This window comes from Oncorhynchus keta, chromosome 28, assembly GCF_023373465.1.
Source record: "Oncorhynchus keta strain PuntledgeMale-10-30-2019 chromosome 28, Oket_V2, whole genome shotgun sequence".
Lineage (NCBI taxonomy): Eukaryota > Metazoa > Chordata > Actinopteri > Salmoniformes > Salmonidae > Oncorhynchus > Oncorhynchus keta.
The window spans coordinates 28,807,676-28,832,727 of record NC_068448.1 but is presented as its reverse complement, the minus strand read 5'-3'; the positions used below and the strand labels follow the sequence as shown (position 1 = coordinate 28,832,727).

Sequence of the window (25,052 nt, the reverse complement as noted above, 5' to 3'; positions counted from 1 at the left end):
GTCCAAGCAAGTCTATTATTCTTATTGGTGTCCTTCAGTAGTGGTTTCTTTGCAGCAATTGGACCATGAAGGCCTGATTCACACAGTCTCCTCTGAACAGTTGATGTTGTTATGTGTCTGTTACTTGAATTCTGTGAAGCATTTATTTGGGATGCAATTTCTGAGGCTGTTAAATCTAATGAACTTATCCTCTGCAACATAGGTAACTCTGGGTCTTCCATTCCTGTGGCGGTCCTCATGAGAGCCACTTTCATCACAGTTTTTGCAACTGCACATGAAGACACTTTCAAAGTTCTTGAAATGTTCCATATTGACTGACCTTCATGTCTTAAAAAATGATAGACTGTCGTTTCTCTTTGCTTATTTGAGCTGTTTTTGTCATAATATGGACTTGGTCTTTTACCAAATAGGGCTATCTTCTGCATACCTTGTCACAACACAACTGATTGGCTCAAACATATTAAGAAGGAAAGACATTCCACAAATGAACTTTTAACAAGGCACACCTGTTATTTGAAATGCATTCCAGGTGACTGCCTCATTAAGCTGGTTGAGATAATGCCAAGAGTGTGCAAAGCTGTCATCAAGGCAAAGGGTGGCTATTTGAATAATTTCAAATATAAAATAGATGAACACTTTTTTGGTTAGTACATGATTCCATATGTGTTATTTCATAGTTTTGATGTCTTCACTATTATTCTACAATGTAGAACATATTAAAAATAAAGAAAAACCCTTGAATAAGTAGCTGTTCTAAAACTTTTGACTGGTAGTGTAGTTGAAGATATTTTCAGATTACACTAAGTATACCAAACATAAGGAAGACCTTCCTAATAAGCCCCCCTAAAAGCTTCACTTTCACCTGGTCAGTCTATATAATGGAAATTGCAGGTGTTCCAAATGTTTTGTATACTCAGTGTATATATTTTGTCCTCAGAACAGCCTCAATTCATCGGGGCATGGATACTAAAAGGTGTTAAAAGCGTTCTACAGGGATGCTGGCCCATGTTGCCTCCAAGCTTCCCACAGTTGTGTCAAGTTGGCTGGATACCCTTTTGGGTGGTGGCAAATTCTTGATACACACGGGAAACAGTTGAGCGTGAAAAACCCAGCAGCTTTGCAGTTCTTGACACAAACCGGTGCGCCTGGCACCTACTACCATACCCCGTTCAAAGGCACTTAAATCTTTTGTCTTGCCCATTCACCCTCTGAATGGTACACAATTCATGTCTCAATTGTAGGAAGGCTTAAAAGTCCTTCTTTAACCTGTCTCCTACCCTTAATTTACACTGATTAAAGTGGATGTAACAAGTGACATCAATAAGGGATCATAGCTTTCACCTGGATTCACCTGGTCAGTCTGTAATGAGAGAGCAGGTGTTCTTAATGTTTTGTATACTCAATGTATATTGAACAGATAGAGACAGTGGATGACAGTGGGAAAACATAGAGAGAGGTTGTGTCAAAGGGCAGTAGGCTCCATACAAACCCATGCCGTCACCGTAGACATGACTGCTAGACCAGTGTCTCTGTCACACTTACTCTGGGTTCTTGGATTTAAGCCAGTTGAGCAGGGCGTCTTTGTTGAAGGCAGCAGTCGCGGCACTGTTGCTGTTGTTGCGCTGGATGTTGGCGATGGTGTCTGAGTTTTTCACCACCTCAATGAGGCCTGTCTTGTTCCCGGTGGAGAGGCAGCCGTAGGGGATCATCCTTACAGAGACAGTAGAAAAAGTTAATTCATAAAACATTATAAGGCCTATTATATGCTCATACCAATTAATAACGTATAACTGTATGCCCTAAGTACATTGTTACAAAACCATCATATCAATTTTCCCCGGACCTGTTCCCAGTGTGTCTGTAGGACCGTTTGACTGCAATGTCACCTACTGAATTCAAATCCAGGATTCCTGCGCACCACAAGCAAAACCCTAGGTATTAGCTTACGGGGCTAATGCAGGTATTCAATGGGTCTCAAGCAAGGTTACTCATCCTGTAAGTGTGGTTCACTGAACCCACCTCTGAACCCACAACTAGGTCCACTGCTAAGCAGGGGTTGATACCAGTTCATGAAAGAACCAAAAACAGAAAAATAATCCAGTTTTTCAAGGAACAAAATCAGAACCATGAACGAAAGTGGTCTATACTGTTCTGGAACAGAACCGTTATTTTAAAAGCATGGGAACCGGTTAATAACATTATTTTACATTACAGGATTTTTTTCCAGTCCCACAACAAACGCAATAAAGCACCAATGCAAAGCCCTCTCCTCTGTCAATCAGAAACTTTTTCCAGTGTCTGTCTGCCAGGTGAAAATCTTTGCCAGTGAATGTGTGTAGGCTACCTGCCCGTCACCTTCCGAAGCAAAGCTGTAGTCTACTTACATTACAAGCATGATTCAGAAAATAGGGAGAGATTTTTTATTAGAGAAGAATGGATTAACTTTTTCAATGCTAGTTAGGGATACTATAATTATCACATTTCACATTGGCTTTATTAACTACAAAAAGGTAAGATGTGTTTTTAATTCTGGTGCTGCTCTGCACACACAAGCTAGCTAGCTCCAACGATAAACCATGAAGTCATTAAAAGTTCCTGCATAAAAGCCACTCCTCTGTAGGTATAATTCTGTGGGCCTAATTTAGATAATGCATGTTATCACAAGATGCCCAGTGCTTCAAGCCAAGCCGCCTCCTCCACTCACTCTTGCTTGTCTTTCCATCACAAAGGTAAATAATTCACTGAGCTATAGCTTTCCCTCTCCATAGCAAGCTTTTCTATCCACAAAGTAATTTAATGTTGAGCTAAATGTTAAAATAATAATAATAATAATACACTGCTCAAAAAAATAAAGGGAACACTTAAACAACACAATGTTGTGCTAAATAGTGTTTCAAGTGGTTCCCCTTGCTCTGCGTCACTTGCTCTGAGACCTTGAAGTAGTGGTTCCCCTTGCTCGGCTTTTGTGGAGCGATGGGTAATGATGCTTCGTGGGTGACTGTTGTTGATGTGTGCAGAGGGTCCCTGGTTCGCGCCCGGGTATGGGCGAGGGGACGGTCTAAAGTTATACTGTTACAGAAGCAACACTGATTGACAATAAATTTCACATGCTGTTGTGCAAATGGAATAGACAAAAGGTGGAAATTATAGGCAGTTAGCAAGACACCCCCAATAAAGGAGTGGTTCTGCAGGTGGGGACCACAGACCACTTCTCAGTTCCTATGCTTCCTGGCTGATGTTTTGGTCAATTTTGAATGCTCGCGGTGCTTTCACTCTAGTGGTAGCATGAGACGGAGTCTACAACCCACACAAGTGGCTCAGGTAGTGCAGCTCATCCAGGATGGCACATCAATGGGAGCTGTGGCAAGAAGGCTTGCTGTGTCTGTCAACGTAGTGTCCAGAGCATGGAGGCGCTACCAGGAGATAGGCCAGTACATCAGGAGACGTTGAGGAGACCGTAGGAGGGCAACACAGCAGCAGGACCGCTCCCTCCGCCTTTGTGCAAGGAGGATGCAGGAGGAGCACTGCCAGAGCCCTGCAAAATGACCTCCAGCAGGCCACAAATGTGCACGTGTCTGCTCAAACAGTCAGAAACAGACTCCATGAGGGTGGTATGAGGCCCCGATGTCCACAGGTGGGGGTTGTGCTTACAGCCCAACAGCGTGCAGGACGTTTGGCATTTGCCAGAGAACACCAAGATTGGCAAATTCACCACTGGTGCCCTGTGCTCTTCACAGATGAAAGCAGGTTCACACTGAGCATGTGGCAGACGTGACAGAGTCTGGAGACGCTGTGGAGAACGTTCTGCTGCCTGCAACATCCTCCAGCATGACTGGTTTGGCGGTGGGTCAGTCATGGTGTGGGGTGGCATTTCTTTGGGGGGCCGCACAGCCCTCCATGTGCTCGCCAGATGTAGCCTGACTGCCATTAGGTACCGAGATGAGATCCTCAGACCCCTTGTGAGACCATATGCTGGTGCGGTTGGCCCTGGGTTCCTCCTAATGCAAGACAATGCTAGACCTCATGTGGCTGGAGTGTGTCAGCAGTTCCTGCAAGAGGAAGGCATTGATGCTATGGACTGGCCCGCCCGTTCCCCAGACCTGAATCCAATTGAGCACATCTGGGACATCATGTCTCGCTCCATCCACCAACGCCACATTGCACCGCAGACTGTCCAGGAGTTGGCGGATGCTTTAGTCCAGGTCTGGGAGGAGATCCCTCAGGAGACCATCCGCCACCTCATCAGGAGCATGCCCAGGCGTTGTAGGGGGTCATACAGGTACGTGGAGGCCACATACACTACTGAGCCTCATTTTGACTTGTTTTAAGGACATTACATCAAAGTTGGATCACCCTGTAGTGTGGTTTTCCACTTTAATTTTGAGTGTGACTCCAAATCCAGACCTCCATGGGTTGATAAATTTGATTTCCATTGATAATTTTTGTGTGATTTTGTTGTCAGCACATTCAACTATGTAAAGAAAAAAGTATTTAATAAGAATATTTCATTCATTCAGATCTAGGATGTGTTATTTTAGTGTTCCCTTTATTTTTTTGAGCAGTGTATATATAAAAAAGGATTTTAGAGGTTTAAAAAGGAACAAAAAGGAACGATAAAGAACAGTTTTTTGGTTCGAACCAGTTTAGAACTTTATTTTGCAGGTCGGAACAGTGAAATGGAACAAAACAAATAATGGTTTTGTTCAGAACGAAACGATTGGAAAATAATTTTGGTTCCAACCCCTGCTGCTAACACATACCTTAGATCTAGTCCCTCTTTCTTCCAAAGGATTTCCATCAGCTGGATCATTTGGAGGGTCAACATGTCTTGTCGGAGATCTGAAAGGATAGAAGTTATGTCAGGCTAAAGGTACATGGGATGAATATCCCAGATGCAGACTCCACAGAATTTTCTCATGGTGGCCAGACATACAATTTAGGCCACTATGATCAATGCTCCCGATGGAATTTGCGCAAAATTAGCATGATTAAAGGTCGGTCTGAAGAGAAATAGTACATAACTTTAATTTACAAGTGACAGTATCTAATATTCCCGCATTGGACCAATATAAATGCGACATAACTCAATACACACAAATCGATGGGCCATGGAGTGGGGGATAACACCGCAAATGATTAATCTATGAACAAGTGTGTATTTTTTGGTCCTCCAATAATCGGTTGACTAACACACTCCCACGAAGAGGACAGTCATACACATACAGTATATATAATATAACAATAGTTAAGGCGACATACAGAACCAACACCACCGGTCACCATTACAGTGCCCCCCAAAAAATGCAAATACAAAATATAACCTAAAAAAAATGATGTATCATGTGGAATCCCGTGTTATTTGGATTTCTCACCATCTCCGTTCTTGAAGATTATGCCCACAGCGTCCCCCTGCACCCATTTGTTCTTGTACATGAGCCACAGGGGCTTCATCTTGGAGTCCATGAACTTGCATCTGTCCGCACTGCAACATCAAGCAAATTTGTTGACACTGGGAGAAGAACCCTATATAATATAATTTTACCCATTTGTAGGGAATAAAATACACAACACATTATTTTTAACACATCATTAATTAAAAGATGCTGAATGTGGCTATCAGTGTCCTTAAACATGGAGGTGCATGATGCTTCCATGTGTGTGTGCATTCCTGGGTGTCTGTCGGTCTGCAACTTTGTGTGCGTCTGTGAGTGCGTGCCTGCATCTGTGTGTGTCAGGTACCCACCAAATCTCTGAGAGTATGATGCTGGGATTGAGCGGGGACAGCAGACATGAGAGGGCCTCCATGTAGGCCTCCTGTTTGATACACAGCTTCATGTCGTCTGTCATCTGCTGGCGCGATGTCTTCTGCCAGCCCGACTTCACAAAGTCATTCAGAGCCTTCATCTTGTTCAGAGCCTCGTTCTGCACCGAGAGACAAGGAGGATGGAATATTGATAAAGTTTTGGGATAGTACAGTCATGGCAAAAAGTTTTGAGAATGACACAAATATTAATTTTCACAATGTCTGCTGCCTCAATTTGTATGATGGCAATTTGCATATACTCCAGAGTGATCAGATGAATTGCAATTAATTACCAAGTCCCTCTTTGCCATGCAAATGAACCGAATCTCAAAAAAAAATTCCACTGCATTTCAGCCCACAAAAGGACCAGCTGACATCATGTCAGTGATTCTCTCGTTAAAACAGGTGTGAGAGTTGACGAGGACAAGGAAGGAGATCACTCTGTCATGCTGATTGAGTTCGAATAACAGACTGGAAGCTTCAAAAGGAGGTGTTGCTTGGAATCATTGTTCTTCCTCTGTCAACCATGGTTACCTGCAAGGAAACACGTGCCGTCATCATTGCTTTGCACAAAAAGAGCTTCAAAGGCAAGGATATGCCAGTAAGATTGCACGTAAATCAACCATTTATCGGATCATCAAGAACGTCAAGGAGAGCGGTTCAATTGTTGTGAAGAAGGCTTCAGGGCGCACAAGAAAGTCCAGCAAGCGCTAGGACCGCATCCTAAAGTTGATTCAGCTGCGGAATCTGGGCACCACCAATACAGAGCTTGCTTAGGAATGGCAGCAGGCAGGTGTGAGTGCATCTGCACGCACGCACAGTGAAGCGAAGACTTTTGGAGGATGGCCTGGTGTCAAGAAGGGCAGCAAGAAGCCACTTCTCTCCAGGAAAAACATCAGGGACATACTGATATTCTGCAAAAGGTACAGTGATTGGACTGCTGAGGACTGGGGTAAAGTCATTTTCTCTGATGAATCCCCTTTCCGATTGTTTGGGGCATCCTGAAAAAAGCTTGTCTGAAGAAGACATGGTGAGCGCTACCATCAGTCCTGTGTCATGCCAACAGTAAAGCATCGTGAGACCATTCATGTGAGGGGTTGCTTATCAGCCAAGGGAGTGGGCACACTCACAATTTTGCCTAAGAACACAGCCATGAATAAAGAATGGTACCAATACATCTTCCGAGAGCAACTTCTCCCAACCATCCAGGAACAGTTTGGTGACGAACAATGCCTTTTCCAGCATGATGTGGCACCTTGCCATGAGGCAAAAGTGATAACAATGTAGCTCGGAGAACAAAACTTCGATATTGTGGGTCCATGGCCAGGAAACTCCCCAGACATTAATCCCATTGAGAGTGTGTGGTCAATCCTCAAGAGACGGGTGGACAAATAAAACCCCACAAATTCTGACAATCTCCAAGCATTGATTATGCAAGAATGGGCTGCCATCAGGGCGGATTGCAGAGGTCTTGAAAAAGAAGGGTCAACACTGCAAACATTGACTCTTTGCATCAACTTCATGTAATTGTCAATAAAAGCCTTTGACACTTATGAAATGTTTGTAATTATACTTCAGTTATACTTCAAAAACATCTAAAGCCACTGAAGCAGCAAACTTTGTGGAAATAAACATTTGTGTCATTCTCAAAACTTGCTAACCACATTCTTTGTGTTCTCGACTCAAAACTGTATTGTTTCATTTTTGCACCTACTGGTTGGTCATTTCATATGGGAAGAAAACCAGTAGGGGATCCCATGCAATTGTATCAAGGGGCAATTGTAACATCTTGACTTTCTACAAACATAAACAAGATAGAGATTAAACTCACACCGTACATGCCCATTTAGGTTATTGCTTGAAAAGTTTCAGCAAAATATCTCACTATTGGGCCTCCCGGGTGGCACAGTGGTCTATGGCACTGCATAGCAGTGCTAACTGTGCCACCAGAGACTCTGGGTTCGCTCTGTCGCAGCCGGCCGCGATCGGGAGGTCCATGGGGAGGGTTTGGCCGGTAGGGATATCCTTGTCTCATCACGCACTAGCGACTCATGTGGCGGGCCAGGCGCAGTGCACGCTAACCAGGTCACCAGGTGCACGGTGTTTCCTCCGACACATTGGTGTGGCTGGCTTCCGGGTTGGATGCGCGCTGTGTTAAGAAGCAGTGCGGCTTGGTTGGGTTGTGTTTCGGGGGACGCATGGCTTTCGACCTTCGTCTCTCCCGAGCCCGTATGGGAGTTGTAGGGATGAGACAAGATAGTAACTACTAACAATTGGATACCACGAAATTGGGGAGAAAAAGGGGGTAAAATGTAAAAAATAAAAAAAGATGTCACTATCATGAGCAAATGTTTGTTTTTTAGGGGTGAATGTAGTTTTTTTCCCAACCGGTTGTATTGTTCTTATGCTGTCCTGAGCATTAATGTCCAAGAATTCAAAATAGCAACATTTTCATCACTATGTGTTGGCTAAACATTGGCATGATTGACATGTGTTGTCTATTTCTAGGCACATGAGGTTTTGTCATGGCTGCTGGGTTGGGGGTAATTGTAACACAGTGTTAAAATGATCCTGAGCCAAGCAGCAACATTTTTTATTTTTTTATTTTGTAATTTTTTAAAAACTTTAAGGTTGTATTAATTATACATTAACTATACAATTACTAACTTTAAATAGCCTTGGGGTCCTGTACAGTGCCAAATAAGTTGTAAACAGATATATTCTGGACACCATCAGACATTTCAGATGTTTTGAGAGCTACCGAATGGCCATGCACACTGTTACTGTAAATGTTGGTTACGTACATAGAAATACTTATATTTCTTGCAAAATTATTACATACAGTAGGTCTATAATATGATAATTCATAAACATTAATTTTATCAAAGTTAAGTAAATTTATTTTGTTTATTTTTTAGGTGTTACATTTAACCCCACCTACTGTTGACACAGCGGCAAATGTAACATCCGGACTTTTCGGATTAAAATCAATATTGGGATCAGACCATCTTATATACAGACCTATAAATGGTATGAATGATTAGCGGACAGATGTACGTTTCTCATATAAAAACATTAGTGGCCTAGTTCGAGTGGTCTCTGAGCAATAAAGTCAAATACAAAACATGTTACAATTGTCCCCAGTCTCCCCTAGTCCTCTACACATGCTATTTCTAAGGAATCTGGCCATTGTACAAAAGACATGGTCAAATATCATGGCCAGATGTCTAAGAATTAACAAGTATATAGTCTCAAGGTGTGCTCACCTGTTTACATAAGCTCTTGATGTGATAGATGTTGCCCCTGCAGTAAGCCTCTAGAATCAGGCCGAAACGCAGACTGACCGAGGATACGTGCATTTCTGACCTGGAGTGAGGACAAAGGCTTCTGTCACAACTTCTACCAACAGTGTTCAATTCATATACAAAGTTATAAGTGCTTGTTCCACAATCGTGCACACAGCCAGGTGTGCACACACACGGCTGGTCCGGGCCGTTGTAGACGAGACAACAACAAAAAAATCCTACCTCCCCAAGGCTGGTCCAGACTGGACCAAATCTGAACCAAACATAGACATCTAAAAGGCATCTGTGTCGGTCCGTGCTTACTGAGGTATAGCCTACAGTGTCGAGTGATATTTCATTTTATGAATGCCCATCTATGTGGTAGGCCTACCGTTTGTAAAATACCAAAAAAAGACGTCCAAAAGACGTTGGTGTCGGTTGGTGCTTACTGGGGTGTAGCCTACCATGTCGGACCACCGTTTGTAAAACAGGCCATTGGCTTTATTAGTCCTGATTCAAGTTTAAAGTTGTATTGTCACATGCACAAGTACAGTGAAATGCCTTCTTGCAAACTCAAAACCCTACAATGCAATAATCAATAACAATGTAATACTAAAAAACACGAGAGATAAAAATAAATATGAAGAACACAATAAGTAAGTAAGCAAGCATACTATATAAAGGGTCAATTCCAATACTATATTTACAATGTGCATGGATACTGGAGTGATGGACGTAGATATGTATAGGTGTAAGGTGACTTGGCAACAGGATATAAGATAAACAGTAGCAGCAGCTTGTATGTGAGTGCGTGTGCATAAATGTATGTGCATATTATGTGTGAGTGAGCAGTGTGAGTGTGTGTGGTACTATTGCCATACCAGGCAGTGATGCAGCCAGTCAAGATGCTCTCAATGTTACAGCTGTATAAAGTTTAGAGGATTTGAGGGACCCATGACAAACTTTTTCAACCTCCTGAAGGGGAAGAGGCGCTATCGCTCCTTCTTCACGATGTGCATGTGTGTTAGGACCATTTTAAGTCTTTAGTGATTTGGACACTGAGGAACTTGAAGTTCTCGACCTGCTCCACTGCAGCCTCGTTAATGTGGATGGGAGCGTGCTCGCCCCTTCGTTTCCTGTAGTCCACCATCAGCTCCTTGGTCTTACTGACGTTGAGGGAGAGTTTGTTGCTCTGGCACTATACTGCCAAGTCACTGACCTCCTCCCTGTAGGACCGCTGGTGATCAGGCCTACCAACATCATAGTGTCAGCCAACTTGATGATGGTGTTGGAGCCACTAAGCACACACCCCTGTGGGGCCCCAGTGTTGAGGGTCAGCGTGGCGGAGGTAATGTTGCCACCTTCACCACCTGGGGTCGGCCCGTCAGAAAGTCCAGGATCTAGTTGCAGAGGGATGTGTTCAGACCCAGAGTCCTCCTTAGCTTGGTGACGAGCTTGGAGGGGACAATAGTGTTGAACGCTGAGCTGTAGTCAATGAACAGCATTCTCACATAGGTATTTTTATCTAGGTGGGTGAGGGCACTGTGGAGAGCAATTGAGATTGCATCATCTATGGATCTTTTGGGGCGGTATGCAAATTGGAGTGGTGTGTCTGGGATGGTGAAGTTAATGTGTGCCATAACCAACCATTCAAAGCACTTCATGATTACAGAAGTGAATGCTCCAGGGTTGTAGTCAATATGACATGTTCTTGGGGACAGGAATGATGTTGGTCATCTCAAAACATGTGGAGATTACAGACTGGGACGATGAGAGGTTGAAAACTACAGTGAATATGCATGCCAGTTATTCTGCGCATGCTCTGAGAACGCACCCTGCTTGCTATACAGTCGGGCCCCACAGCCTTGACATGATTAAAGACCTTTTTCACGTCGGCCTTGGAGAGTGAGATCACCCAATCCTCTGAGTCTGTGACGACACTCCCACCTGGCACGATGTTGTTGTTATCATGTATAAATGCATTGAGTTCGTCTGGTAGAGAAGCATTGTTGGGCAGATCACGGCTGGGTTCCTTTGTAAACCGTTATGGACTGTAGCCCCTGTCACATTCGCTATGTAATATGATTCCAACTTACTCCTATATTGTCCTTTGCTCGTTAGATGACTCTGCGGAGGTCATTGCGGGACTTATCATACTTATTCCTGTCCTCGGCCGTAGCCTCATGGTTGTCTACTATAGCTCTGTGTGCGGTAGCCCTGTCTTTTAGTTTAGCGCCAACCTCCGTGTTAATCCAGGGCTTTTGATTGGGGAAGCAGCGAACCCTCACCGTGGGGACAACGTCGCCGATGCATTTTCTAATGAAGCCAGTGACGGAGGTGGTTAGCTCGTCTATGTTAACGGCAGAGTATCTAAACAAATTCCAATCAGCGCTAGCAAAGCAGTCCTGTAGCATAATCTGTGATTCTGGTGACCATTTCTCAACAGAGTGATTCACGGGTACTTCCTGTTTGAGTTTCTGCATGTAAACAGGAAGCAGGAGTATGGAGTTATGATCTGATTTGCCGAATGTCAGACGAGGGAAGGTTGTTAATGCTAGTGGCATTGGAGACGTGTTGATGGAAGTTGGGCATCACGTGTCTTAGTGACATGAAAATAAAATGGGGTTGACACTTCCTGTGACTAATCAATTTGGCTATTTAAGGTCTGAATATCAGCAAGCCAACTTTATTTGCAATGTGTTTACACAGCGGGAAATGCAGAGGTGCTTTCTTTTTCGCTATGATCAGCTCGTCAAAAATAGACAGATACAAACTTGAAACCACTGATCATAACAGTTTAGCCCACAGGATTTAACTCATAGACAGCAGTTGTGAGTAGCCTGATTACATTGCATACTGTCCATTTTACATTGATCTGTCCTGTTTTTAGGATATGTTGTTCTCTCACTCACTCACTCACTCACCTGAGATGCCAGAAGAGGAAGTGACCTATCCTCTTGTTGGAGAGGGCTCTCTCTAGTAGAAAAGTAGCAAGGTCACAGTCCAGGTAAGACTCATACTTCAGAACCTGAACCAACTGCAGCAAGTACTGGAGCAGCTCCTCATCTCTGTTGGGAGGGAGAATAAACAGAGTCATTTACAGCAACATTTTCACAATGTTGTGAAAACAATCATTTTTTGCCAGCTGAGCAACCAAGTCATTGACGGGCATCCAGTAAGGTTGGAACTTGTTGACACTTCTAAAAACCAATTCTTAACATTGTTTTCTCACCATCGTTAAAGAGGTACCACTTGTTTTGATTTTTGATTTGTACCACTTGTTTATATTTCAGGAGAAAAAAACCTATACATCCCTATATAATCATGTCACTTTTTTTCTGGAGCTTGAGTACCTATCAAAATGAAAAGCAGAAAAGAGGCCATGGCGAACGCCAAAGGATAGCTCTCTAGTCACCTAGGGCTGGTTTCCCAAACATGGATTGAGCTTAGTCCTGGAATAAAAAGCACTTTCAATGAGAATTCTCCAATGAACATGCTTTTTAGTCATGGACTAGGCTTTAAGCTGCAATATGTAACTTTTTGTGGGACCCGACCAAATTCACATAAAAATGTATGTTATAGATCTGTCATTCTCATTAAAAGCAAATGTAAGAAGCGGTAGATCTGTTCTGTGTGTGGTATTTCTATACTTCTTACGTTTAGTTTTTGTGTATTTTACTGGTGGATTTGTACACCAGCTTCAAACAGATGAAAATACAATAATTTTTGGTTATGGAAAATATATTTCACAGCAGTTTAGATTCTCTTCACTATGTTTGTTTTGTCACATAAACTGAAATTAGGCAACCTATTCACATTTTTTTTAAACCAGGAAATGGCAGAGCAATTTCTGCATAGTGCATCTTTAATCTGTGTCTGGGAAACTATGCCTAAGGTTACAATACCTCAGCTTCCTTAGGCATCTGATGGTGAAGGAGCGGACCATTGGGTCAGGGAAACTGTAGTCCAGCAGCTCCAGGGCATGGAGAGCAGGGAGGTCCGGCCATTTCTGCAGAAATGTCACCATCTGGACACAATGGCACAGGTCAGGTTTTTTGACATTGAACCTACTGGAACTTTAAATTAATTTTCAGCATACATGAGCATTGCTAATGCATACTGAAGACATGAATCAATTTTAACATGATAATGGAAAATTATTACATATTTAATAATTGCAAAAACAGATGCACTGCATATGTATCGCAAGGTAACTAAATCTCTGGTTCAACCAAAGTTCCTCTCATGGAATTTTTTAAAGAAAAGTTACAACATACTGGTAACTGCCAAAATAATGGAAACACTTTAGTAGATGAGGGATACAAAGTATATTGAAAGCAGGTTGTTCAACACAGGTGTGGTTCTTGAGTTAATGAAGTAATTAACATCCCTTCATGCTTAACATCCCTTCATGTAAAAAGAATGCTGGGCAGGCTATTATTTTGGTAACCATGGCTACGCCCCAATAGGATGACAATGCCCCAAACCACAGGGCACGAGTGGTCACTGAATGGTTTGATGAGCATGAAAACAATATGCCACGGCTGTCTCAGTCACTAGTTCTCAAATCAATTGAGCACATATGGGAGATTCTCAAGCGGCGCCTGAGACAGCATTTTCCACCACCATCAATAAATGGTGGAAGAATGGTGTCCTATTCCTGCAAGAGTTGTATAATCTATGCCAAGGTGCAGTGATGCTGTTCTGGCTCGTGTTGGCCCAAGTTACCTTTTAAGTCAAGATGCAGATGATAATTTCACTTGCATTGCATTAACTCACACCTCAGTTGTCTTTGCGAGATGAAAGTGTCCTACCTGTGCTACATCCTCGTGCTTATTCCATTTTGTGATGAGGAGAAGTTTGGACAGACTCTCTGGGTAGCGCTCCCGCACCACACCGCGTAGCTTCCACAGAAGCTCTTTCTCATCCTCAAAGAACTCTGTGTAGTTCTTATTGTCTACTATTTCCTTTAGCTTCATATGCTGGGCAGCACAATACAAAGACAACAGGGAAGGGGTTGAGTGAACATACTGTAGATCTGTAGGTAGTAGAATGGTAATTTCTTAGCAATGAATCTATACTTTGATGTAAAAGTAATTGGAAAAAACACTGGTAATTGTGAGAAACATAATTTATACGTAATGGTATTGATAATGAATTCAAAGTTCAAACATACAATAAGATAATACAAATAATAAATGTTTTATGCGTTTTAAAAGTTGAATGTGGTTTTCAAATGATTACTTTAATGTAATCTTATACATTTCAAACAAACAATAGAGAGTCCCTTACCTCTACCTTGGTGGCTATAACCTTCCCTCCATTTTTTTCTAGGTCCCTCAACTGAAAATAGGAGGAGCATACAAATGTGTAGATATCTTAATATAGTTCTAAAAATACAATTTCTAATGTCTAATTTCATAAAATCTATAGTGAGATCTAATATAGATTTTTTTTACATGTACAGTACAAGATGGTTACAAGTGTAATGGTTACAAATGTACGAGGTTGGCTACAAATGTACAACGTCAACTATTGAAACGTGTGTGCAATATAAGGTGTACCTTGTCGAAATGGGGGTAGTAGAGAGGGTGAGGTCGGATATTGGGGAAGTGAATGAGGAGTCCTGCTGCACTATCAACGTTGGGATTTTTCTCCACTGTGCCCATTGGATTCAAGAGATCGCCTTTATCATCTGGGAGGCCAAATTAAACCGAAATAAACATATTCAGCTATTAGCTAAATCAATGTGTTAAAGCTGCAATCAGCAGTAGAAACAATACAGCATTCTCCCCACCACTGTGGGATGGGGCTGGAGAAATGTAACCATTCTCAAATTCACAGACAGAGCTATGAATGCAATGACTGTCCATCCATGATAATAACATTGCATTTACTTTGTTTACAAAATAATTGGGATTCTAGGAACATATCAATAATTAGGATGTAACAACTGCTAAATGGATGTACCAACTGCTAAATGGATGTAACAACTGCTAAATGGATGTACCAACTGCTAAATGGATGTAACAACTGCTAAATGGATGTACCAACTGCTAAATGGATGTACCAACTGCTAAATGGATGTAACAACTGCTAAATGGATGTACCAACTGCTAAATGGATGTACCAACTGCTAAATGGATGTAACAACTGCTAAATGGATGTACCAACTGCTAAATGGATGTAACAACTGCTAAATGGATGTACCAACTGCTGATTTCCTATTTAATGCTCCAAGCCTTAGTGGTTGGAAGCCTTGTATTTTTTGTCATTGCATGGGGCAAATATCTAAAGGCCAGATTGTAAAATAAATAGAACACACATATAACACAAATGGAGTTATTATGGGGCCAAATCCCAAACTGAATGGCCCATAGGTGATGATATGATGAGCACTTCAATGTCAAAAGCGCAGCCCCACCAATTTGTTTGACGTAGAGCTTCGAAAGTCTGTACAAAAGTGTTTCTCAGCATATGGCAAAAAATTTGCCTAAAGGACATATGACCTCCAACATATCTGATTTTCTTCCCTTTTGTATGTTTGAACAAACATTGAAACATTTCATGAACCAAAAATCTGATTCACTCAAAAGTATGACGATATTTTAACAATCCCTGTCGCTAATGAGTTTGCGAAAAGCAAAAAATGTAATCAACAGATGACCAAGAAAATGTCAAATTTGTCCCCACCCCACCCCAAACCCAACAAAACTAAAAACGATTTAACTGTTATTTGATTCATCAACATGATACTGATTGAGCGGCTTAAGGACACTACAAGAAACGTCCACTCCGAAGCACATTTGATATTTCCAAAATCATCACAACCACTTTGCAAAGGAATAGTGGCTACGTCAAACATAACCAGTCGATGGCACTATAAAACCCTTACATGCATATTTTCAGTAAATGTAGTGGTAAAGTGTAAATGTGAAACAGATTTTGACCAGCCTCACTCCTTTTTTAGTATATCAGTAACTACATTTTTTTTAAGACGTAAAAAAATATTTTTAAATCTTTATTTTTGCAGCATTTAAATGTCACTCCTTATCCCATATATATATATATATATATTTAAAAAAGTAGCAAATTTGTTGTAATTCACATGTAAAAAATGTTGTTGCTGCTTTTTACATGTATTATTACTACCCATTTAATGACATTTTAAACAACTGTAGGTAAATAGTACAATGATTAAAATTGTATCGGAACAATGGTGTACATTTTGCAGTTCATAAAACAACTAGTTTGTGTGTGTGTGTGTGTGTGTGTGTGTGTGTGTGTGTGTGTGTGTGTGTGTGTGTGTGTGTGTGTGTGTGTGTGTGTGTGTGTGCGCGTGTGTGCGTGTGTGTGTGTGTGTGTTTCTACTGTACCAGGGACTGAAGGCCAGGTGGAGAGAAGGAACTCCCCAGTCTTCAGCTGATCCTTATAGTCAAACACCATGGTGTTTACCCAGGCTAGTGGACAGTCCTGGTGGAAGAAACCACATAATGAGGTGACTGTTAATAAAGCACAGATTGAATGCCGAACTTCCATGCTTTGACTTTCTGCTTTGCGCCTAGGTTAAGGATAACAAAATTTAAGACATTAAGGATTCTAATATCCCATAACTCTTTGCATTCATGCGGAAGAATTCGAAAACTATGGGACCATGAATCTGTTTATTTTTTAATGCTTCCGCATGTGAATGACGTTGGATGTTGTCTTAACCTGGATATCTTCAACCTCGCTTTGCTCCAATTGGGACCCTCAAAATGGCCCCAGTCCATCCATTATAGCATCATGACTTGAATGGGAACGTCCATTCTAATTCTATGGGAGAAACACCATGGTCATGTTCAGTAAAGGAGGAAAAAAAAGTGGAACGGGAGGTACTACCATAACTAGTCCAATAAGAACAATATTGTTTTTCTCGTCGCGAAACGTTTTGCTACGGTGTGCCCTACTGAACACGACCAAGGTTGATCGTCATTAGCACACTATTTACAAATTCAAACTTTCTAACCTGTTTTCGTTTACATCTGTTTAGAAGAACCCAAATGTGTGTAAGTACATCTTGGGCTTCATTCAATCAAAATCAGTATGTGGCCCACAGGGTCACTAAGTTGAAGTTTGGATTCTTTCAATCAATAACACACGTTGTGAAATAAAAATAAATACAACTTGATATTCAATTCAAACTGGATACCTGGCTGCATGGGAGGAATGATGTGTTGCCATAAACTGGAAACTTCCAGATTGATTAAATGGAGCCTCCAGTCTTGAAAAGAATGACTGAGAATGGCAATGGTGCAATGAACAACAGACTTATTCTTGCACCACCAAAAAGCACAGTCACTTTGCGAAAGAGTTTCCACTGTGGTTAACGAACAGGTCTTCGTTCGTATAATAACTGATATCATTATGTCTCGCAAGCCATTTGTGTTGTAGGCCTCTATGGTTACATTAAATAGCTTGAAATGCATTTCAATATACATTATACATAAAACAATACAAGACACAATATCTAATTGGCCATTACAAGGATTTCAATTCACCTCAGAAACTGTTAAACACTTGATATTAGAGTTATAAAATAAAGGTTAATTGAGTTGTCATTGTATTGTAAGTATTGAATGATTGTAATGAATCATAAATGTCCAAATCTCCCTTCCTGGCACAAGGTTTAATGAGAATGACTTGTGGTAAATGGTCAGGGGAAAGCGCTTCTCAAGCTAAGGCGGGAAAACCAATATAGTGCACTTGCTGTGAACTTGCTAAAAAAACAAGCTAAATTAAAATAAGCCGATGTGAGTGGCCATGGCTAGCCAAAATAACTTCTCGCTTCCTGTTGTGTGTTCCAACTGGCACAGTGCACTACATTTGAACATGGCCCTATGGACCCTGATCAAAAGTATGCATTATTCAGGAAATAGGGTGCTATAAGGGATGTAGGCCCGCTGTCTGGCCTGCTGAGAGGACTTCTCCTCTGGGTGACGGAAGGGAGAAGTGGCCCAGAAAGCAGAAGTGGAGTCGCTGAGGCCTAGCTCCCCACAGCACACATGTGGCCTCGCACCATGCCTCTTTTAAACCAGGGTGTATTCACTAGGAAGCAACAGGGCAAAACGGGGAGGGAGTAGCCTTGTTTTTGTAGCAAAACATTTTCAATTGCGAAAGGTTTTTTCTACGGTGTGCACTAATGAATACACCCAGGACTGTGACAAGAGCCACGTTAAGAAGGGGAAATTGAGCCCAGGCCTCAGTGTACAGTATTATACACAACAACTACATACACGTTCCACTTCCTGGAAGCAATGGCAAACAAGTCCATAGTAACCAATGGCATGGGGATTCAAAGAGGTGGTGTTAACTGTGTGTTCATGTCCAGAAGTGAAACTATTATGGCATTTCGCAGAAAAGGGGAACATAAGAGATATCCTTGACTTGATCGAAACAAAAAAAACTACACAGAACACAGACATTACTTTTTTCTGTATGTCCTTATAACAGCCATATGACACATGCAAACTGCTTAGTAGGTACATTTTCAAATAAACTGACAATGGGGTCGGAAGGATGAAAAGATAAGTGAACAAACATTTGGGTAATGTTTCTAAGCAGATATACATTGTTACATGCTTTGGTTTTTCCATTTATGTTTTGAGGTTGGACTTTAGCGTGTATAGCTCATTAGCACATAGGGGCACTGATTGGTGTCACCTCATTGGTCATAACACCTGTGCTACACCTGTGCTGGTTGCAGTCTTGTTATTGGGAAGGTGATTTAATTGAGCTCTTTTTGGTTTGCTTGTGGGGTGTGTTTTTTTCTCCCCAATTTCGTGGTATCCAATTGGTAGTTACAGTCTTGTCTCATCGCTGCAAATCCTGTATTTCAGAGTGGCTGGCCCAGTGCTCCAGTTGTCTTGAGAGATGTGGAGGGTCAACACCTTTAGTTGGCGTTCCCTATTTCATTTATAGAAAAACATTCCTTTATCTGATTTCCCTGATTTAATTTTGCTCCACTTTTTTGGTTTGCTTGTTGGGTGTGTTTTTTTCTCCCCAATTTCATGGTATCCAATTGGTAGTTACAGTCTTGTCTCATCGCTGCAAATCCCGTACGGACTTGGGAGAGGCGAAGGTCGAGAGCCGTGCGTTCTCCGAAATACAACCCAACCAAGTTGCACTGCTTCTTGACACAATGCCCGCTTAACCCGTTTGCCTCTTCTTGGGCAAATTTAATGGGCACTCATGGTGGGTGTCTTTTAGGTTCCAGTTGTTCTCGCTAGCCAACTTTCATTGGATGCCCCCATGAGTGTCTTTCAGAATCCCTCCTAAAACCCCACCTGTTTTCGCTTTAGTTGTTGATCAGTGACTCTTCGTTAGTTCCCCCTTCTGTTTGAGTGACATTTTTGGTTTTCTTGCTGGTGAACGTAACATACACCTCCATTTAAAGTATCCACAGCTCTAAATGTAATGTGAAACAGTGTAATAGCCATTTAAATTGGAACTGACAGCCTTTTAGCAACATTACATTTGACTAACATCTGTTCATATATACCCCTAGGAAGAAATACATTTTTACATTTTCTGACAAGTGAGCACTTAGACATGGTAATTTTCACGTTTTCATCAATTCATAGAATGTTTGAGAATGACGTAAAGTAAGGCATTTGTGAAAATAATACAGCAATATAGAGTGGGAACCCGGCCGTGCATTTGGACTATTAATAGAAACTGCAGTAAATAAAAACATCTGCCTGGCCTAGGACCGGAGTCTACGCCATAGCCAATCAGAGCTACAGTAGCTCTTTATGAAAATATGCCTATAAGCCTGCCATCATTCACTTTCAACTGGACAGTGTGTTTACAGGCAGTAAGCAAGTTCAGCACGATTTTACATCATTAGCACGCATTCGCCATATGCCACAAAATACACCTGAATGGATTTTTGCAAATGTGACCGACTGACTCGATTCGGTCTTATGTCGCAAAATTTGAAATTATGTTTTTTTTTTTTTACATCGGTTAAAAGTAGATACTTAAAGCTAGAAACTGGTATACAGTGAGGGAAAAACGTATTTGATCCCTGCTGATTTTGTACATTTGCCCACAGACAAAGAAATGATCAGTCTATAATTTTAATGGTAGGTTTATTTGAACAGTGAGAGACAGAATAACAACAAAAATATCCAGAAAAACGAATGTCAAAAATGTTATAAATTGATTTGCATTTTAATGAGGGAAATAAGTATTTGGCCCCTCTGCAAAACATGACTTAGTACTTGGTGGCAAAACCCTTGTTGACAATCACAGAAGACAGACGTTTCTTGTAGTTGGCCACCAGGTTTGCACACATCTCAGGAGGGTTTTTGTCCCACTCCTCTTTGCAGATCTTCTCCAAGTCATTAAGGTTGAGGCTGACGTTTGGCAACTCGAACCTTCAGTTCCCTCCACATATTTTCTGTGGGATTAAGGTCTGGAGACTGGCTAGGCCACTCCAGAACCTTATTGTGCTTCTTCTTGAGCCACTCCTTTGTTGCCTTGGCCATGTGTTTTGGGTCATTGTCATGCTGGAATACCCATCCACAACCCATTTTTAATGCCCTGGCTGAGGGAAGGAGGTTCTCACCCAAGATTTGACGGTACATGGCCCCGTCCATCAACCCTTTGATGCGGTGAAGTTGTCCTGTCCCCTTAGCAGAAAAACACCCCCAAAGCATGTGTTACACCTGTGCTGGTTGTAGGTGAGGATGGTGTTCTTGGGGTCATAGGCAGCATTCCTCCTCCTCCAAACAGGGCGAGTTGAGTTGATGTCAAAGAGCTCCATGTTGGTCTCATCTGACCACAACACTTTCCCCAAGTTGTCCTCTGAATCATTCAGATGTTCATTGGCAAACTTCAGACAGGCATGTAAATGTGCTTTCTTGAGCAGGGGGATCTTGCGGGCGCTGCAGGATTTCAGTCCTTCACGGTGTAGTGTGTTACCAATTGTTTTCTTGGTAACTATGGTCCCAGCTGCCTTGAGATCATTGACAAGATCCTCCCGTGTAGTTTTGGGCTGATTCCTCACTGTTCTCATGATCATTGCAACTCCACGAGGTGAGATCTTGCATGGAGCCCTAGGCCGAGGGAGATTGACAGTTCTTTTGTGTTTCTTCCATTTGCGAATAATCGCACCAACTGTTGTCACCTTCTCACCAAGCTGCTTAGCGATGGTCTTGTAGCCCATTCCAGCCTTGTGTAGGTCTACAATCTTGTCCCTGACATCCTTGGAGAGCTCTTTGGTCTTGGCCATGGTGGAGAGTTTGGAATCTGATTGATTGATTGCTTTTGTGGCCAGGTGTCTTTTATACAGGTAACAAACTGAGATTAGGAGCACTCCCTTTAAGAGTGTGCTCCTAATCTCAGCTCGTTACCTGAATAAAAGAAACATGGGAGACAGAAATCTTTCTGATTGAGAGGGGGTCAAATACTTATTTCCCTCATTAAAATGCAAATCAATTTATAACATTTTTGACGTGAGTTTTCTGGATTTTTTTGTTGTTATTCTGTCTCTCATTGTTCAAATAAACCTACCATTACAATTATAGACGGATCATTTCTTTGTCAGTGGGCAAACGTACAAAATTAGCAGGGGATCAAATACTTTTTTCCCTCACTGTATCATACACTACAGCTGAGGAACAATGGGAATGTAATTCTGCTTTGAAAGTTGATGAACTTATAACCTTACTTATGAGAAAATGGCCCTTGAATGTTTTGGTACCTACTGGAAAGCCTACTAGAAAGATTGGCCTTTAGTACATTCAGAGCGTCTCGCTCTCGGAGCGTTCAGAGCGCACACTGGACGCTCTGGCCTAAAAGTAGGGTTAATCCGAGCATTCTGAACTAACAGCAGCAGTACTTCCAGTCCCAAATGAGAGAACAGCTCACTGACCATTTTACTCGCCTTAGCAGAGCTGGTTAGGCTGTTTTTATGTTATCCAGATCGTTGGTGACTGCAACTGTGCTGAATGGCAACACTTTAATGACGTTTTTTTGCCTAAGTTTACTGACACCGGCCATATTCAATGGGGGTTGAGCATTCGTAAATTCATCAGTTATTCTGCGCTCTGGCACACTCAGACGAGAGTGCTCTGAAATCGGAATAGATAGCCAGAGCGAATTTACTGTCTATTGACACTTGTCGCAGTGAAGTAGTTACTTGCATAGTGGAGTCTTTTGTTTAGACAGCTAGCAAGCTAAACAATTAACCATAATCCCAATTTATAACATTACTACCCTGCATGAATCTGCAGGTAGCTAACCAACCAACCAGGATCAAAATTAGCTAGCTAACATTAGGCTATAACAAGCAATGCAAATGGCTCTGAGATACGGATAATATTACTACACAAATCACACGCAACGTTAGCATCAGTACACTTTAACTTGAAATAAATTACTTTCTGACAAAATTAGAAACATGTAATATCTGAAAATGTAGCTAGCTAGACTCTCTTCCTCATACATGGATGGACGCTTCTCCCTCTCTGTTACGGGTGCCATGGTTGCCCTTAGTTTGAAAATGTAATCCAGAGACAGGTGTTTTATAGAACAGCCTTTTGTGTGTTCTCTTTTCTACTCCGTCTGCATATTTGCAATCAAACGCCAGAATTTTCCTTAGCTAATCTCCTGAGCTACCATACTCTAATTCCACTGATTTAAAAACTCGATCCTCCAGAAAGTGGAGAGCAACACTTATGTAGTTCTACTATGTGATATCTTTCAAAAAAGCTGCGTTATAAAGGATTACCTACACATACTGACCAGCTCATATTATAGACAGAAGTGTGCTCCATGGCACATTGCTTAGTTTCCGTGGCTAAACCAACTAGGCTCATAATTTAACAACTTTATTTGTATTTACAGATGGCATACACGTTTGCTATAAAGACACATGAAAGGTCACATGTTCCAGCAGGCATTTCTGCCAAAAAACGCTCCTATGAAGTAGTGACGTGCGACATACACCTTGTTTCCTGAAACGACTCACAAATACTTACAGTTGAAGTCGTAAGTTTACATCCACCCTTAGACAAATACATTTAAACTCATTTTCACAATTCCTGACATTTAATCCTAGTCGTAATTCCCTGTTTTAGGCCAGTTAGAATCACCACTTTATTTTAAGAATGTGAAATGTCAGAATAATAGTAGAGAGAATTATTTATTTAAGCTTTTATTTCTTTCATCACATTCCCAGTGGGTCAGAAGTTTGCATACACTCAATTACTATTTGGTAGCATTGCCTTTAAATTGTTTAACTTGGGTCAAACGTTTTGCGTAGCTTTCCACAAGCTTCCAACAAACAATAAGTTGGGTGAATTTTGGCCCATTCCTCCTGACAGAGTGGTTGTAACTGAGTCAGGTTTGTAGGCCTCCTTGCTCACACACGCTTTTTCAGTTCTTCCCACGCATTTTCTATGGGATTGAGGTCAGGGCTTTGTGATGGCCACTCCAAAACCTTGACTTTGTTGTCCTTAAGCCATTTTTCCACAACTTTGGAAGTATGCTTGGGGTCATCGTCCATTTGGAAGACTAATTTGCGACCAAGCTTTAACTTCCTGACTGATGTCTTGAGATGTTGCTTCAATATATCCACATAATTTTCTTTCCTCATGATGCCATCTATTTTGTGAAGTGCACCAGTTCCTCCTGTAGCAAAGCACCCCCACAACATGATGCTGCCACCCCCGTGCTGGTGTTCTTCGGCTTGCAACGCTAACCTTATTTCCTCCAAACATAACGATGGTCATTGTGGCCAAACAGTTCTAATTTTGTTTCATCAAACCAGAGGACATTTCTCCAAAAAGTACGATCTTTGTCCCCATGTGCAGTTGCAAACCATAGTCTGGCTTTTTTTATGGCGGTTTTGGAGCAGTGGCTTCTTCCTTGCTGAGCGGCCTTTCAGGTTATGTCGATATAGGACTCGTTTTACTGTGGATATAGATACTTTGTACCCGTTTCCTACAGCATCTTCACAAGGTCCTTTGCTGTTGTTCTGGGATTGATTTGCACTTTTCGCACCAAAGTATGTTCATCTGTAGGAGACAGAATGAGTCTCCTTCCTGAGCGGTATGACGGCTGCGTGGATCCATGGTGTTTATACTTGCGTACTATTGTTTGTACAGATGAACGTGGTACCTTCAGGCATTCGGAAATTGCTCCCAAGGATGAACCAGACTTGTGGAGGTCTACAATTGTTTTTCTGAGGTCTTTTATTTTTTCTTGATTTTCTTGATTTTCCTATGATGTCAAGCAAAGAGGCAGTGAGTTTGAAGGTAGGCCTTGAAATACATCCACAGGTACACCTCCAACTGACTTATGATGTTAATTAGCCTATCAGAAGCTTCTAAAGCCATGACATAATTTTGACTTATGATGTTAATTAGCCTATCAGAAGCTTCTAAAGCCATGACATAATTTTGACTTATGATGTTAATTAGCCTATCAGAAGCTTCTAAAGCCATGACATAATTTTGACTTATGATGTTAATTAGCCTATCAGAAGCTTCTGAAGCCATGACATAATTTTCTGGAACTTTCCAAGCTGTTTAAAGGAAGAGTCAACTTCGTGTAACTGTACATTTGGGAATTTTACAGTCCTATTGACCAAACAACCATGAAAATGTATCCTCTCACATCAACAACAAGATGAACAACTACATGCTAGCCAGAGCTATATTAGCTGAAATCTAATGAGGGAATATTAGTTAAACGCTCTCAAACTTTTTAAGCTAGTTGGCCGTCAGAATTGCACTGATAAACAATGAGGAATAGTAGCCTGCTCGTCCTTCTGCAGCTTGCCTGCCAATGCATGCTTGTCCAAAATATTGAGTCATTGAAACTGAAACAGTGAATCCCGAATGGGTGGAGGCAGCAAACAATGTACCAAGAGATGACAAGCTGTGATTTACCACCTGATAACAATATATTTTGGA

The 25,052-nt window shown here is 41.6% G+C and overlaps 1 protein-coding gene across 4 annotated transcripts in view; it reads right to left on the bottom strand.

Annotated features, from left to right (window-relative positions):
* pik3cd (phosphatidylinositol-4,5-bisphosphate 3-kinase, catalytic subunit delta) overlaps positions 1-25,052 on the bottom strand; it is a 53,041-nt gene that overhangs the window by 13,894 nt on the left and 14,095 nt on the right. For all 4 annotated transcript variants that reach the window (XM_035740622.2, XM_035740621.2, XM_035740624.2 and 1 more), the window contains exons 9-19: positions 16,464-16,560; positions 14,652-14,782; positions 14,380-14,430; positions 13,902-14,069; positions 12,993-13,114; positions 12,012-12,155; positions 9,070-9,169; positions 5,744-5,922; positions 5,373-5,482; positions 4,761-4,839; positions 1,543-1,710 (exon numbers count right to left, since the gene is read on the bottom strand). In XM_035740622.2, the coding sequence (XP_035596515.1) occupies positions 1,543-1,710; positions 4,761-4,839; positions 5,373-5,482; positions 5,744-5,922; positions 9,070-9,169; positions 12,012-12,155; positions 12,993-13,114; positions 13,902-14,069; positions 14,380-14,430; positions 14,652-14,782; positions 16,464-16,560 (1,349 nt within the window). The remainder of the gene's footprint in view (positions 1-1,542; positions 1,711-4,760; positions 4,840-5,372; positions 5,483-5,743; positions 5,923-9,069; positions 9,170-12,011; positions 12,156-12,992; positions 13,115-13,901; positions 14,070-14,379; positions 14,431-14,651; positions 14,783-16,463; positions 16,561-25,052) is intronic.